At 52.3% G+C, this 17,644-nt stretch overlaps 1 protein-coding gene across 6 annotated transcripts in view; it reads left to right on the forward strand.

Moving 5' to 3' along the window:
- Positions 1-4,790: 4,790 nt before the first annotated feature.
- The window catches only part of ACSL6 (acyl-CoA synthetase long chain family member 6), a gene marked incomplete at both ends in the record, with an annotated part of 63,741 nt that continues 50,887 nt past the window's right edge, over positions 4,791-17,644 (forward strand). For all 6 annotated transcript variants that reach the window (XM_079702135.1, XM_079702133.1, XM_079702134.1 and 3 more), the window contains one exon: positions 4,791-4,839. In XM_079702135.1, the coding sequence (XP_079558261.1) occupies positions 4,791-4,839 (49 nt within the window). The remainder of the gene's footprint in view (positions 4,840-17,644) is intronic.

Genomic DNA, 17,644 nt, shown 5'->3' on the forward strand with positions numbered 1-17,644 from the left:
TGCCCCGGTCTGGGAAGATCCCACATGCCGCGGAGCGGCTGGGCCCGTGAGCCATGGCCGCTGAGCCTGCGCGTCCGGAGCCTGTGCTCCGCAACGGGAGAGGCCACAACAGTGAGAGGCCCGCCCGCATACCGCAAAAAAAAAAAAAAAAAAAAAAAGTTCAATCTGAGATTCCTTATGAAAAGTTCCAGCACAGCTGATTTAAAAGAGCCTATATGATCAATTACACTTTTGTAAATAATCAGGCCAAGTTTACTAAAACCAGACTTATTTTGCAAACAAATTAGTCTTTTTATTTTATTTTTATTTTTTTAAAATTAGTCTTAAAAAATTTTTTTTTCTATTTATTTAATTAATTTATTTATTATTTTTTTGGACTGTGTTGGGTCTTCGTTGCTGCACGCAGGCTTTCTCTAGTTGCAGCGGGCGTTGCCCACTTCGTTTTGGTGCGTGGGCTTCTCACTGCGATGGCTTCTCTGGTTGTAGGAGCACGGGCTCTAGGGGCGCAGGCTTCAGTAGTTGCAGCATGCAGGCTCAGTAGTTGTGGCTTGTGGGCTCTAGAGCACAGGCTCAGTAGTTGTGGCACACGGGCTTAGTTGCTCCGCAGCATGTGGGATCTTCCGGACCAGGGCATGGACCTGCGTCCCCTGCACTGGCAGGCGGATTCTTAACCAGTGCGCCACCAGGGAAGCCCGACAAATTAGTCTTAATTTGGCTATATTTGGTAGAAATGAGGGTAATTTTAGAGAGAAAAAGATTATGTTCCAGTGGATATTAAATTCTATTTTTGTTAGTTGAGAACTGTATTTACTGCCTAAGACTCACTTCCCAGATAACTCCTTGTTATTATACTACATTATTGTAAAGTTTAATTGAATTATTAAAAGGACACTCTAAATTTGTTTCTGAAGCTTATCAGAGCTTATCTTTGGATGAAGATCAGATGCCCCATGACCTGCAACCAGGAAATTATTCATCCTGGAAAAGGCATCAGTTAAAGGACTGTCTCTAACCTAGATGAAAAGACCCTTATTAGGTACTCTTAAGTAGCTCTTGCACAGCAAAACTGAAAGGAATTGACTCTTGAATTCAGATTTCCCACGTAAGAAGGGTGTCTTCACTGGACTGGCCTATAGAAAGGACTACTGACCGCAAATGACACCCACATCAAGATGAGAAGGAGAAGAAGATGACAACAGTGGTAGACTGTTGACCCAAGAATCTAGACCAGGTCTGTAAGACCCATCTTACTAATTCAATTGAACTGTTTACCAAATGTTTGTCTCCTATCAAAATTGAAAGTTATTATTTTACTTCTAACCATACTGTTGCCCCAATGTTCAGGATAGAAGGAAAATTCTCTAGTGAAGTTATCAGAGTATAACTGCTCATGACATGTATCACTGCTTGCTTTAAGTCTTCTGTAAAAGCACATGTACAATATTTGTGTGACAATTTGGTGTAGTGGATAAAATGTATATCCTATAAAATGTTTCCCCATAATCAGACCTCTGAACTTGTTCACTATGTCTATGTCTGATTAGTTTTCACCCAATGTAGATAACTAGGCATCTCTCTCTCTCTATGTATATATATAGATAGATAGATATAGTAGATATAGATATCTATATAGATATAGCTATAGATATATATAAACAAAAAGGAGGTCTAGCACTGAGGGACATGATGGATTCAGGGAGGCAGCGATCATCTTGGCATCACAGAACAAATATTTTGATCTATCGAAAGATTTGCAAACAAAAGGGTAAATGATCAAAGAAATTTTCACATATTGAGGTCTGGGAAAGTCATTCTGGCTTATACACCATTTAAATTAAACTGGAACAGCCTATTCTATGGCTTATTGAACATACATTGTATTACATCTGCTTTAACCATTAAGGAAAAAATTGCATTTAGAAATCAAAATAGAGTAACTGTGTTTCGGACATCCCAAATAGAACTGGGTGGCCATGGTTTCAGACTTGTTCCTATATTACTGAGAACTTGAATTTTCTGAACTGTATCAGACTCAAGAACACCACCAGCTGTTCTCAATATCTGCTAGCAGCCCTCAACTGCAACCTTATGGTCTCAAGGTGACTATGAAATCTTGATCTTACTTTAGGAATATTAGTAACAAATGAGACAGCTTTAGCCTCCCAGCAGAAGGCATTAGATTCTTTAGCCAGACTAGTACTAGACAATAAAATTGCTTTAGAATAGATTTTAGCAGAAAAAGGAAACATATGTGTAGTAGCTAATAGCTCCTGTTATGTATATGTTAATACCACATCAGAAGTTAAAACCTACTTACACAGAATTAGGAAACTGGCTACCTGGCTACAAGTTTCCCCATTAGTACCAGGACCAGGCTGGTTTTCAGGCTTATTCTCCTGAATTCCTCAGGGAATGAGATCTATTTTCCAAGGTTTATTAAAGTTTGGGTTGTCACTCCTCCTCTTACTTCTAATTGGTTATCTGATTATAAAATGTGCTATACAGGGAGATCAGCTCAGTGTTTTGTGACCACCTAGAGGGGTGGGATAGGGAGGATGGGAGGGAGACACAAGAAGGAGGAGATATAGGGATATATGTATATGTATAGCTGATTCATTTTGTTATAAAGCAGAAACTAACACACCATTGTAAAGCAATTATACTCCAATAAAGATGTTTTTAAAAATAAATAAATAAAATGTGCTATAAGCTGTTGCACCAAAATGGTGGACCAGGGGACTAAAATTTAATCACATAAGTCTCGGGTCTAAGACCTGGAACTCGGAAACACGTCCAACTTGGTATGCAATGTTTCCATTCCCCAAATTGAGGCAGGACTGTGCCCCATTTCAGCAGGAAATAGAATAGTCATTACTCTGTTCCCTCAAAGATTTGGGGGAAAGTTAAAACAGGAGTGGGAATTGATGCCTAAAGCTCAACTTCTCTGTACACCAGTGCCAAATCAAATCTGAGAGACAGACTTTTGGGTGGAGTAGAAAAGGATAGCTTTGTTACTTTTCCAGGCAAAGGGGGACGCGGTGGGCTCCTGCCTCGAAAAACTATGTGTCCCAACCCAGGACGATTTGATGAGGAGTTTTATGACAATACTTCCCAAGGGTGGGGTTGCTGACAAGATTAGGGTGTGTGCTGTCTCAGATGGTCAGGTCTCCTAATCTTGACTCAGGTGGTTTCTTGGCTGCTCCTCCCTTCATTAGCAACTGTTTGAATCTGCCCTTTGGAACTCCGGGAAGGTCACGGAGGCTGGAGTCTTGCCTACAAGAAATGGGGGACAAAAAGAAACCTCTGTGCCTGGGAGCCCCACAGAGCCCCGCTCAGTTTCAGGATTGAAGCCAAGTCCCCCTAAAATTGAGTTCCTTTACTGAGTTTATGATTAATCTCTCTACCCAAAACTTTATCCCCTTTCTTGTCCCCTCTGACCTCAATCCTCTGCTAACTAAACAGTAATCAACCAGAATCAGATGACTAAAATTGCTGTTGTTGATAACATTATTAATGTACTAAAAGCTATTAGAGATATCATCATTAATATACAAACTCAGGTTGTTTCTCCAGGGCAAGATGAGCTAACAGACTGCAAGCCATGGACCACCTGGCCAGAGCATCATAAACCAGGGACATCCTGACTTTCAAAACTACAATGAAGAAATGTCACAAGACAATTAATTCCAGCCTGTTTGTTCTTAAAAAAAATCCTAACTCAAAGACCAAGTTGAAGTGTTTCTGAAGTTTATCTTCCACTCCCTTGCTTGGAGCACTGCGATAAATACTGTACTTTCCTTCACCAAAACCTGGTGTCAGTAGATTCGCTCAGTGTGGCTATCTGTGACCGTGGGTGCCTATGTGGCCATTCATTTTAGCTACTAGGGGCCTGTTGAGACCTCATGTGCCACATAAGATTGTGTGTGAAGACCAGGATTGCCTGTGTTCTGGTGGAACACCTGTGATTCCATGTGGCTTCCTGTGACTTCATGTGACCCTGTGTGGCAGCCTGTTACCACATGGAGCCTCCTGTGACCTTGGGTGGCCTCAGATCCAATCTTCCCAGAAAGATCTGAGGTCCCCAGAGAATATGGGCACTATCCGGCGTAGCTGCCCCTTTTCCAGATCCTAAATAGACCCTCACCGCCCTCTCTCCTCTTTGGCTTGCAGACCTGACATCAGAGGCTCCTGGTGTCTGCAAACTGGGGTCCTAGGGGGCGTTAGCGTCAGCGGGAACCGGCCCACCGGCAAGTGTGCCTCCTAGACCAGGTGACCGCGACCTCTCTGCCACCCGAGCCCGCCCAGCCATAAAAGCCAGCATCGCGCTGGCTAGGGGTAAGGGTCGCGCGTTGGTGGGGTGCGCGCGGCGTCGCGCTCCTGCGCTCGTCGCCCGTGCGGCCCTCTCCTGGCGGTTTCCCCAGAACTCCGGGTCGTGACGTTAGGCGGGGCGGAGAGGGCCGGTCGGCTCTGCAGCCTGGCCCCTCCCCCGCCCGGGGTCTCGGCGGTTCCCACGCGGCTGTGAGCGTGCGGAGCGCCCGGACCTGGACCGCGGCGGGGCTGGTAGAGGGCTGGAAGGGGGCTCCGGTGCAGAGCGGGCCCGTGGCGCCCTCCCCCTCCCGCCAAGACTCCGCAGCCGCGCGCGGAGGCGGGGCGCTGCGGAGCCGGCGGGGGGGGGGGGGGGGGCGGGGGCTAAAAATACCCGGCGGGAGCGGCTGCGCGGCTTCTGCTGGGGCTGCGGGGCTGTGGGCCGGGGAGGCAGTGCCGGGCCCATCTGGGTCGCGCTGACTGACATGCTGACCTTCTTCCTCGTGTCGGGGGGCTCCCTCTGGCTGTTTTCGGGTAAGTCTCCCCCCTCCCCCCGTGCTCTTCTGTGACCCTCATCCCTGGCACGCTGTGGGGTCTTGGTCCCGGGCTAGGGGTGATGCCCCAGCCCCGGCTGCCGAGCCATCCTTTCAGGACTACCCTGGGCCACCCAGGTCTCCCCCTTCCAAATTCTGGCGGGCTCCGGGCCGCGTTTGGGAAGTGCCTGTGTCAGTGAAAATGAGGGGCCTTGCTCTCCGAGACCTCACAACAACTTCCCTCCGGTTCTCGACTCCCCCCGCCCCTTATAGTGAGGACCATCCGCTGAGCAGACTAGGCCCTGAGCCCACTCGTCCCCCAAGGCCAAGTCCAGGGACAGCCAGTTCATCCTTGTCCATCTCCAGGATGCAGACCCTGAAGGTGTTGGACCCCGAGGTCCCACAGCAGGTCAAGGACATGACTGGGACTGACCTGGGGCTTCCTGATCCTGGTGAGAGGGCCTCCTCAAAACCCCTCCTGCCCACCCTTCAGCCGGAATACACGATTTCTGTAAAGCAGGGTTCACCTGGCTCCTCAGCTATGCTCATGGCTTGTGTCCCCACCTTGCCAGCGCCCACATCTCCCCCTCACAGGAGTCAGCCTCTCACCCCTGCATCCTCTCAAGAAACCTTGAGGACCCCCTCTGAATCCCTGCCCAACCCTCTTACCCCCTCCCCACAAAGAACCTGGGCTCTCACCCAGGGCGCAGTCATCCACCAGTTTTGCTGCCTACACCAGCCACTCCCCTCTGTGAGTGTTGGGTTCCTCTAGGTTATGATACCACTAAAGGGTCTCCACCCACCCCCACCCATACCCCCATGTGCAAATTCAGTCTCATAATGTATGTGAAGTGCTCGAACCTTAAACTGGCTTTAAGCTGGACCTGACCCAGAGCAAGTGCTTTATGAATGTTAGTTTTATTATTATTTCATGCTCAAACAGCATCGTCAGAGGAGGTAGTAAGGTTCTTTCTGAGCTAAAGAAGGGAAGGAAGGTGACCCTTTTGAAATCCTTAACTGAAACTTTGCCTGTGTTATTTAATATTCACAGCAAATCCTAGGAGGTTGGTGGTGCTCTTTTTTTTACTGAGGTTCAGAGGTTAATTGACTTGCCCAATGTCACACGGAATATCTGACAGATTAGGATTTAGATCTGAGTTTTAATTGATTCATCATTGCTAAGTGCTTCCTGGTATCAGGCTTGAACCTAGAGGGTTGGTAGGCCAGGTAATGGTGGGCAACCCCTGCCACCATTGCCCTGAGTCAGGCCACAGGGACACCTCCCCTGAGCTGGGGAGAGAGTGAGGCCTCCCTAATCCCCTCAGCTCCCTAAGCTCCTTCTGTCTGCCGTGTCTGAGGACAATCCGTGCAGGGGCACTCAGCCTGATGTGCTCATCCAACAGGCAGGGTTGGAGCTAGAGCTAGGGTTAAGGGTAAAGGGCAGGAGTCATCAAAATAATGGTAATGATGATGATGATGATAGTAACAGCCACCATTTATTGCTTGGATGATGGTCTCAGAACCTTTTCCCTGTGCCAGGACCCCTTTGCCCTACCCTTAGGAGGCCCCCACCCAGCCATGGGTCCAAGGGTAGCTTTCTGGAGCCCTGGTCGTCTGTGGCTACAGGGAAGTGCCTGGAGGCTACAGAGCCACACGTGGCAGGAGTCATCAGCCTCTGAGAAAAAAAGTCCTTACAGTGCTGGATGCTTATCTGAAAGTGGGATTCAGCAGATGCTAACTCAAACTGGTCTTCTGTCCTGCTTCGGCGTGGAGTGTTTCCCAAAGCGGTCAGGCACCTCCTAGAATGGGGAAACTGCCTCAGTGAAAGACTGTTCAGGGGCCTCAGAATAGTCAAGCAGGGTGACTCTTGGTACAGGTGACAGCTTCTTCCCTAGAGACCAAGTTTCTCAGTGGGTACAGGAAATTCCTCAAAGATGCCATACTTGGTGTAAGAGTGAGACACTGAGGCTGGTGTGTGGTACCCACTTCAGACACATTGTGGCACTCCCAGATCATGTCCACCTTGCTTGGGACTTTGCCTGGACCCCAGCCTTTCTTTGAGGGCAGAGAGGACGCCTAGGCTAACACTGAGAACACATTCTGCCTTGTAATCGCCAGGGTCCCATGGCAGCTGCCAGATCTCTCTGGCTCAGTTAGAAATAGGAGAGGCCCCCTGAAGTGATGTTACTCTTTGTAGAGTTATGTGCCATTTGTCACCCAATCCAGCCCTAGGGAGACAAGGGAAGGGTAGAGGGGAGCCACCTGGAGGAGGAACTGATTATATGGGGGAAGCAGACATGTGCTCTGAGCCTTAGGAGAGCTAGGGCTGTATTTGTCCTGTTCCCCGCTGAGGCCAGCCCAGATCCCACCTGTGTGTTGAGTAAGAAACAAAATAGATCCAGTGTGGTGAGTCAGATGCTGTGCCTGGCCCAGGAAAACATGGTCTCAGTGCTGTGAGCACTCAGAGGACTATGGGAGCAATGGATTGGCACTTCTGCCTGCCTATATGGCACCCTTGTACGAAGTAGAAAGAGGCTCCCCTCCTGGTGGATGAATTTCTAGGCTGATGCAGCCCTGTGTCCTTCTACAGTGTCCAGGCTGTGCAACCATATACCCGACCATCGGTGACGTCTGAGTTGCAGCATATAGGGAGGGGTGTTTTATCAGAGTCAGGTAGGCCAAACCCCAGGTATAGAAAATCAGGCCAGCAAAAGTGTGCAGGAAGAACTGTGGTGGGAAGTGGGTCTTTAGGGTCTTGTGCGTGAGCATCCTAGCTTGTAGGAGGGGATGGAGTCGGGATGGAGTCTGGATGGGAGGGGATTCTAGAGAAGAGGGTTTTATTTAGGGGGGCAGAGGAGCCCTCGATTTAGCTGCAGTGGCCAGGCTGAGCCAGAAGGAGGAGGGTGGAGGCTGGGAGAGCAGTGGGAGGCTGTTGTGATGTTATGGATGAGAATAACTGTGGCCCAAGGATGGCCCAGTTGAGGCTGGGTTCCAGGAAGGGGAAGGTAGGAGGCCCTAGCTGTGACCCTTGGGGGAATGGGGGCTGGCCCTGGTGGCAGAGATTGGTGTGGCAGCAACCTGACTGTAGGTATCCAGGGTAGGTGCAGACTTGCACAGCCTAGCTCAGCCCAGCTCAGCCCAGCCCCATCAGATTCTCCCCACACCCCTGCTCCCATTAGGGTGGAGGACTGGTGTGAGGTCTGGGGCCATCCCAGGGGGCCCAGGAAGGCAGCCAGGACCCTGACAGATGGTGGGGCACCAGGTAGAACATCTGAGGCCACGCCTCACAAAAGAAGGCCTGGATTTGCACATGGTGCACCACTGTGTGGGAGAATTCGTACCTCAGTGCCTTCTCTCCCTCCCCGGCCCGTGGTAGGATACAGGGGTACTCCCAGTGAGAGCACACTGACACCAGGGGGTGGCAGAGCCCAGCCATTCTGCTCTCTGGCTGGTTTTCTGTCCCTTGTGATTACAGGGGCTCTTGGGTTGACCTTCAGAAGGCCAAACTTGGCTCAGCTACAGCCCCAGATGGGACCCAGGACTGTCCCCCACACACAACATGCAGGATAAGTGAGCATGAGGAGTTTGCAAAAAGAGGCCAAAGTTACAGGCATTGGTGTAACAGAAGCTGCAGTGTGTAACTAGCCAGTGCCTGGCACATAGTAGGCACTCAGATATTCGTTGAATGAAGTACTTTTGGGGGGGAGTAGTGTTTTCATGGGGGAATTGTTGTTGCAGACATGCTGACTTGACTGCTGTTTCCCTGAGCACCCATCACGTGTCCAGCACCATGTTCTACAGTTCCCCAAGCTTTCCTTTAATCTTACCCGCACACTGTGGTGCTGTTATCCCCATTTAATAGATGCGGCACAAAGACACAAGGAGGTTCAGTGGTGAAGCAACTCCTGAGAGCTGTGAGTCAGACCACATGCTCAGACGCCAGGCCAAGAAGGGACCCGGAGGATCAGGCAGGATCAGGCAGGGCCTGAGCCCCTCCAGCAGGCTAAGTCAGTGGGCACAGACAAGGGAGCAGTCCTTGGATGGGGAGGGTTTAAAGAGAAGACAGGTGTAAAGAGCAAAGAGCAGGCGCTGGCACATAGGAAAGGGCTCAAGGAATGTTAGCTAAAGTTATAACACCTTGAGCTAAGCCTTCCTCAAAGGAGGTGCAGGATTCTGACGTGCAGAAAGGGGGTAGGGAAAGAAAAGGCGTTCCAGGCAGAGGGATCCGTGTGAGAAAAGATTGGGAAGATGAATCAATGAGAGTTAGGGACAGACTCTGCTCAGCCAGCGGGGTCTCCAGGGCTGGCCTCTGCGGGCACTAGAAGGCCAGGCCAGGCAGCACAGGCTTCATTCTGTGTGGTAGCTGCATCAAGGATATACGGCCCAAACTGGGCATGTGGATGGCCAAGGTGACACTGTCCCTACACTCCTCAAGCCGCATGCATCTCCTGGTGGCACACATGCCACTGAACTACAGTCTTTTGCCACCTCTACTAGCCCTATGATCTCCTTGAGGGCAGAGCCAGGGTGTCTCCTCCCCATGCCCAAGCCAGGGCTGGCACACAGTATGCATCAGTGTTGATTGCATAAATGAATGATATGAAGAATTCCCTGAGAATAATTTATCTTAATAATGAGGTGTTTTCTCACTGCAAGTCCATTGGCTGACAACAGACCTTGAGTGTTCTCCTACTGGGTGCCAGGCTCCATGCCTAGCTGGGGGATATCACCAATATGGTAGAAGCTGTAGGGGAAAACAGGTGTGAACTCCTTGCAGGCAGAGTCAGATCAGCCTTCAGTTAACCCGGAACAGAAGGAGGTGCTCCAGAAGTGTTTGCTGAATTAACGAGTGAGTGAATGACCACACTCGCAGCTGTGGTGTGACTGGTTTCACAGAAGATAGTCTTCTCTGAGGATGAGATTCTGTTGTTTCCTTTAGAGCTCCAAGTTTCCAGTCTCCCAGTAGGCTGGGAACTCCGGCCAAGCAGAGCTGAAAGGAGGCCCTAGTCAAGGTCCTCAGCTCACTGGATGATCTGGTGTGATGGCCCCACTCCTGCGTTGGCCTGGCCAGAGTCCCCACTAACCACCCACTGGGCCCCAGGAGGGGAGCACTCTTAGTGAGATGCTACTTTGGGCCCTTGGGGTTGGCCTTCAGGTGAGGCCCAGGGGTGGTCCCACATAATTGCTCAGCGGCTCCAGGAGCCCATAGTTGGTGTGGTCATTCTCAGACCCAGTTACTTTGTGTGGCTCCTGATTCGTGTGAGGCTTGGGATCTGTGACAGGCAGAAGTAGGAGGATGGGAAATGGGCTTGGACAGATTCTGAGCCAAGCTGAGCTATCTGTTCAGAAGTCCAATCTGTAATCTCAGAGCCTGAAAGATTTCAAATCCCAAGAAGTCCCATCTGTGCCTGTTTACCAGCTCTTCCTGGAGAACTTTCCTCTCCCGACAGCTACTCCGGGGAGTAGGGGTGCCTGGGGGTGTCCATGGAGAGTTGGGGGTGGTTAGCTTCTGATCTGTCATCTGCTCATTCAGGCCTGCATTCTGAGGTACCTGTCTCCTGGAGCTTTAGAATAGGAAGCCAGGCCTGGATGGTGCCAGTGAGGTAACAATCAGCATCCGTTCCCAGACCTTGGGGTAAGCAAATCTGGGTTGGCACCTGTTAGGGCCAGGAACAGACCTAGTGATTGATGGCTATTGGAGGAATGGAGAGAGAGGACAGGCAGGCCCAGGTTGAGTGGGCAGCTCTGAGACAGAGCCCACTAATCAACACCGGCAACACTGCCCTACTCCCAGGGTACCACAGCTTGACCTACCAGCTCAGGAGGTAGATAATCAGGGACTGAGCAGGACTTATCCTGCTGCAGAGCCCTGTTTTTACCACTAGTGTGTTTTCCCTGTTTGTTTGTTTCTCTAGATTGTTCTGGTGGCTGAAGAGTCCCCAGTGGGGTTCCTCCTGACCACTCACCCTTGCCCCAGCCTTGGCTATAAACCATTCTGGGCACTGACTGTAGGTCCTGCCACATAGACAGAAGGGCTGCTGGGAGGGACAGTAAGGTCAACCAGAGAGTAGACAGCAAGGCCAACTGGAGGCCACACAGCAAGGACAGAGACGGGGATGGGAAGGTAGCCAGAGCTGGGACAAAGAGGGCAGCAAGATGGGATGTGGGCCCGCCAGTGAGATGGGACAGGGAGGGTGGCCAGAGGCTGATGGTGAGGCCCTAGAGACCAGTAAGAGGAAAGCAGGTATCAGCATGGAGAAGGGGGCCTCAGGGAGGACCCATCTAGGCCTGCAGTGACCCCTTGACTTTGTTTGTTTAATTAATTAATTTATTTTTGGCTGTGTTGGGTCTTCCTTGCTGCACAGGCTTTCTCTAATTGCAGAGAGTGACGGGCTACTCTTCGTTGCAGTGCGTGGGCTTCTCATTGCGGTGGGTTCTCTTGTTGCAGAGCAGGGGCTCTAGGCACGCAGGCTTCAGTAGTTGTGGCTCACGGGCTCTAGAGCGCAGGCTCAGTAGTTGTGGCGCATGGGCTTAGTTGTTTCGCAGCATGTGGGATCTTCCCGGACCAGGGATCGAACCTGTGACCCCTGCATTGGCAGATGGATTCTTAACCACTGCGCCACCAGGGAAGTCCCCCTCTTGACTTTGGAAGGAGCAGTGTTTCTGGCCCTTCTTCTGTGTCCCCTAGCTGCATGAAGCCACCTAGACCCCAGGACCCTGCTTAGTGGTGGAGAATGTACCTTTGCACAGATGGATTGGATGTGCTTCCCTGGGGGACACCTTCGACTCACCCATACTCAGCCCCCACCCTGCCTGCAGGCTGCCTCCCCCTCAGCCTGGCTCTGCCTGGGGTGGTGGAGAGAAAGGGAGGTTGGCCTTCCCCTGGCCAGTGGGCTGTTGGGAGATTTGGGTACATGTGTCCCTGATCTCCTTGCCACAGGTCAGGCAGCAGGGAAAGCTGTGACCTGTGAAGACCCCTTTTCCATCTGGACTGACGTTTCTTTTCTCTTTCTCCTCTACCTCCTGCTTCTCCTCCCTGGGGCAGCCACATGAACCGTCCCAGAGACATGCCTGGTCTCTGGGCTTCATGGGCATACTGTGTGGCCCCAGCTGACAGTAGGAGGACCTGAGGAGGGAGGCAGCAGTGCACGGTCATCAAAGATGGGCATTTTCTCTGGGCTGAGAGGCTGACAAGGGCCTGTTTCCTTTGGATTGCAGGAGATCTGTGGAGCATCTACAAACCCTCCTATTGGTTCAGAATCAGCTCCCGGGTGGTTTTGTCCTAGATTTCCTCTCAGGCTAAATGATCATACGTGTGATTGAGATCTTGCTGTGTCATTGTCTCCTGTTAATGGGAGTCTGAGTAGCAGCCATGCTTCATAGGTTATAAGCTTTGTGCTGTACACATAGATTAGCCTCACCTGTGTTTGTCCTGTCTCTATGTGGGAGAATAGTGCCTAGAGTGTGCACTATTTTGTGCCTGGTTTCTTCACTCAGTATCATCCACGATGCTACATGTAATGAGGAAATTTGCAACAATACATTCCAAAAAAATGTGGAAAATGAAGGCAACACTGTTGAGTTGTTCAAGTCAAATGACTCTCCTTTATTCTGAGATCATGTTCTTCCATCTATCTTGCAATAAAATATGCTGGCAGTTTGGTTGGGTTTTGTTTTGTTATTGATACATTTGTTTAAAAAATAAGTAGATAGATATAGATACAGACATTTATATATTTGTGCCATGGTTAATGGACAGCTCCTGGTGACCCTAGGGTGTCAGAAGAGCAGCATTTCTGGCCTCTGAAAGTCTGAACAAGATTGAAGTCTGACCTTGTCGAGGAGCCTCTGTGGGGGATGGAGTCCAAGCTCTGGAGCGTGATTGTGCACATTGGGCTCTGGGTCACAAACCCCACCCACAGCTGGAGGGCACCTGTGGCAGCAGCACTCTGGGCAGCAGGCAGAGAGTACATGTGACCTCCATTCTTCAAAGTCCTGTCAGTGCACTGCAAGGGCTTTTGTTTACTGTCACATTTTTCTTCCCCTTTCTTTGTCCACATTTACCATCAACACCATGAGAATTGCCGGAAGTTCCCTCATTAAAAAAGGTTGCTACCTGGGCTTCCCTGGTGGCGCAGTGGTTGGGAGTCTGCCTGCCAACGCAGGGGACGCGGGTTCGTGCCCCAGTCTGGGAAGATCCCACATGCCGCGGAGCGGCTGGGCCCGTGAGCCATGGCTGCTGAGCCTGCACGTCTGGAGCCTGTGCTCCGCAACGGGAGAGGCCACAACAGTGAGAGGCCCACGTACAGCAAAAAAAAAAAAAAAAAAGGTTGCTACCTGAGGCCCAGTCATTACTATTTCTGAAAAGGACAAAACAACAGAGCCTCAGAATGGGCCGATCCCATTTCTTGGTCCCACCCACCCTGACCTGACGCAGTGCTTTCTTTCTGCAGCGGCCGCAGAGGCCTCCCTCCAGCTCCCTCTGGAAAAGTGGTGGGTTCAGTGAGAATCCAAGCGATGAGTGCTCTCAGTGGGTCGGTGTGAACAACGTCCAGCAACCTTCCTGGGCCAGCCAGGGCCTCGTTTTGCTTTGGTCTGAAAGAGATTTTTGTTTTCCGGTGAGAACAGCCCCAGCCTGGCCGGGTGCCAGAGGCAGCAGCAGGAATACAAACACTTTCATGTGACAGACCCGGGTGGAGAGGTGTGGGCCTGCCAGCAGTGGGCCCTCCCCTGCCGCTTCTCCTTGGGAGGCGGTGATTTGCATATTCCCCATTCATCCTGGCCTTGAAAAGGAGGCCTGCGTTCTCAGTCCTCCGGACCAGCTGAGGGCTGGGCTGCTTGAGCCTGGTTTTAACTCTGTGGATGCCACCGGCTCTCACCGGCCAACAGCAGGTCTTGGTAGCTGGAGGGTGGTGAAAGGCAGCAGCTGCTGTGTGGCCCTGGCCTCCAGACGGATGATTCAAGAGGTGGCAGGGTCCCACTGACCAGCACAGACTTCTGCTGAGCGGAGTGAGGTTCAAGTTTGTTTCTCGCCATTCAGAAGAGGAACTTTGTCAAAGTATGAGAAAGCCAGAAAATTAAGGTGTTTATCAGAGTCCCAGAAAATGTGCCTTTAACCAAAAGCAAAACTCCCTTTTCTCTGCTCATTGTCATTCCTGCAAAATAACAGTGACCCCTGGAATGGTGGGTATAGGCGCTTTATTGGCTCCTGGCTGCAGCAGGGGTCCCTTTGGCTGGGATCTGGAAGGACAGCTTGCCTGGGACACTTTGGCATCCTAAAACCCCAAGGTGCTAGATCAGGTGAGCAGGTGGGCCCTGTTAGCTTGTGGCTGGGACTTCAAAAGCATGAGGCTATATATAGTACAATCACCGTCTTTTTCCCTCTGAAGCTAAATGCTATCTAACCAGCCTCGCTGCCTCCTTCCCAGGAGCCCCAGCATCTAGTAGGCTCTTTCTAGGACTCTGTCCCCTTCTCAGAACCCTCCTTCCCGCCCTGTTCCTGATCCCCTTGCTCCCCCTCCCTGACTGAGGATATGTCTTAGGTTCTGTCTTGTGAATCTCCCCTCCCCCCGCCCCAGCAGGATGTCCCCAGTTGCTCCTGAGGGAACAAGTGGGCAAAAGCAAATCCCTCTGTTGCTCTCCCCACCTCAACGACCCGAACCGAATCTCAACAGAACCCTCCTCCCTCCTGCAAGGTGCTTCCCCCTCACTGGAGGTGGTTACATCCTGTTTCCCCTGTACCCTGGCCACCTGCAGTTGAGCTCTGACAGCATGACGCTGCCTGGAGCAGCCCATGTTCTCTTTCTGAGCTTGAGCCTGTAGGGTTTGCATTGTGTCCTCAGTTTGGGCCAGTGATGGAAATGGATTACTGCTCCTGAGGCCAGGACACTGGTCGCCCTAACCTAGACGGGCTGGGAGGGGAAAGGATCATGTTGCAGCCACAGGATTTGGCTTCCTGCATAGTGGGCCCTGGCCAGGGGGTGTCCTCTGCTTGTGTAGCGCTCATTGGCCCTTGCCACTGTCCCTAGGGTTCTGCCTGCCATCCCAGGGCTTGGTGTGGAAGGAAGGACGATGAGGCCGAGGCTCATCCACACCGTCAGTCCTAGTCTTCGTCCCCTGAAATATTTCTAAAGGGAGCATTGCCACTGTCATAACCTCTGCTGTCCCTCCTCGTTCTGAGAATTTTGTCAGGCCTGATTCGTGGTAAGGACAACTTCTATCTCAGAGCTCGTGAAAGACACTGTTGCTCTTTGCTCCTCTGCTCTCAAGGCTATTTGTATTTTTAAGTGTCTGAAAGTATTGTTGGAGCCTGGCTTCCTGGTGGTGTTGTCAGGACTGTGGGCCCATGTTCCCTGACCAGGGCTTAGGGTGAGTGAGATTCTTGAGAGGTGCTGGCCTGAGGATGGGGGCGGAGGGTGCTGGGGGCTGCTTCCCACCCCCAGTGAATTGCTGAAGGGGAGGCATGTTCATGGTGGGTTTGGGCTATTGAGACAGGGGCCCTGTGCAGTGGTCAGGCACAGCCAACTTTAGTTAGGCCTTTCTACATTCAAGAGGCTTAAGTAAACCTTCAGGGCTATAATCAGGCTCCTGAGGGAGGTTCGGCAGGCGAGCCACCCTGTAACCCAGCAACCCTGAATCCTGGGCCCGTCTCTCTTGGGGGAACATGCGGTGGGTCTCACCTGGCAATTCCCAGCTCGGGGAGGCCCTTGACCCCGTGTCTGCCCCAGTCGTCTGTGGTTCTGTGACTCTAATTAAAACCCAGGAAGAAGGTGGAGAGAAAGCCCCTCTCGCAGCACAGACAAGCGGGAATCCCTGTGTGGACGGGGTGTGGGCTGCTGTGTTTGTGTCTCTACAGATCAGGGTCACACAGGTGTGCTGGTGAGATTTGTGCTTTTCTTAACCTAGTGCCTGGACCACACACTTCGTGGGGCAGCACTGCTGGGCTGTGACTCTCTGCCTCTGGCACCCTGTGTGGTTTTCCGTCAGCCAGGACCTTGGTTGTGTCCACTGGATTTTCTGCCCCAGAAGCTGCCTTAAGAAGCATTAAAGGAGGCTTTCATCTTAGTTAACAACATCTCTGAAAATGTACAGAGAAAAGTAAGGGTCCTGCCAAGAAGGAAGGAAAAGGGGCTTTGGGGGCTGAGGGTTGCTTCTCAGGCATTTGTGCATTTTAAAGCTTCCTCCAGGTGTGTTGCCGGAGGCTGGGGCCTGGGGGCCCAGGCAAGCTTTTGCCAAGTTCCAGGTTAGGGCTGCTGAGGAAAAAGCTCTCTGCGTGGCCCGCCTGCCCCAGGTGGTGGGGTGAGCAGTGGAAGCCCTATCAGCCCCAGGGAAAGTATTGCAAGGCCTGCGGGCTCTAGAGTTTCCAGGCAGGTTATGAGCACAGCTCTCGAGAGGGAGGTCAGAGTGCTGGGCCGCGACCTGGGGCGGTCTTGCTGCAGAGGAGGTGGATGGTGTTGGGCAGACAGCGGCCCTGTCCTGGAAGACTCGGAAGCACCGGTTGTGAGTTGAGCCTGGGAGTGGTGAGCTGGGTCCTGGGGGCTGGACCTGCCTTTTACTCTCCACAGCGGCTACCATGTGCCTGCCTTGAGCCCAGCCACACCCTGGCCTTGGAAGTAGGAGTCAAAAAAGGCCATACGCGATCACCACCCCAGCTCCTCACCCAGTGGAGAAATCTTGCAGGAGTGAGGCCCTGGGTGTCCTGGGACCTCACTGTCCCAGTCTGTCTGCCAGAGGCGTTGAGGGAGTTTGAGGCTCAGCTTTGGTTCCAACAGGCCTGGGTGTGGATTCTGGCTCCAGGATGGCCATCCCCCTGGCAAGCCAGGAAAGCGTCTCTCCGGGCAGGCTTTAAGGAGGGGCTAGTGTGCTGCCCTGGGGTCTGTGGGGGAGCTAAGCCATTATCTTCTACCTGCTGACCCTGGTGCTTGGTCTGGAGTGTCCCCACTGCCCAGAGCGTCTCTGAGCAGATGTTTTATCTGGGACTGTGCCTAATCTTCCTCTCCCCGAGTAGACTGGTTGTGACCTTGTGGGGTTGGGGGTGGAGACAGCCCCTGGAAGGTGCTGGAGGAGATTCCTGGGCAACGGTGCAGGCCGCCCTCGGCACCGGGGATCTGGCCTCTCCACGCCCACTTCCACCATTCCCACCACCCCTACCGCTCCTGCCGCCTGCAGGTCTCCAGCCCACGGCTGAGGGCGTGGCCCTTAATCAGTGCCACAGATAGATGTGTAAGAAGACTCTGTCCTTAAGCAACCCTTCTGACTGAACTCCTCTCCAGGACTGAAGACAGCGTAGGGGTGGGGAGAAGCAGAGGGGTGTGAACTGAGGCTCTTGCAACCTGGCAGAGTTGGGGTTAAGGCTGGGTTGCTTGCCTCTGAGCTGATCTGGGCCAGCACTGCCCCGTGTGCAGATGCAGGGGAGGGGCAGCGGGGGGCCTGGAGGGGCCAGCGGCTCCCCATAGAGCTGTTCTGTGCCCGGGTCCCTGCCAGACCTGCTGCCACAGCTGCCAGGGAGCCTCTGCCACTACTGCTAGAGCCTCTACCACCAGCCGGCTTCTCAGAGCAGGCATTCGTTGCCATCGGCTGTCCCCAGGAGGGCAGACTTGGGGCAGGGCCTTCGCCACTTTTGAGCTTTGATCAAGATGTGGTAAGCTCTCTCCCTAAGCCCCACACATCCTTCATGAAGGGAGGCTGGTACTAGTGGGACCAGCTCAGCTGCCTCCCCAGTGCCAGGAGCCTGCTGGAAAGGTAGGGTGTGAATGCATGTAATTTTGCAAGCTGTCTTTGAGCCCTTTTGGCTGGCAGAGACAGAG

Source organism: Hyperoodon ampullatus, assembly GCF_949752795.1.
Source record: "Hyperoodon ampullatus genome assembly, chromosome: 4".
In the NCBI taxonomy this organism is placed as follows: domain Eukaryota; kingdom Metazoa; phylum Chordata; class Mammalia; order Artiodactyla; family Ziphiidae; genus Hyperoodon; species Hyperoodon ampullatus.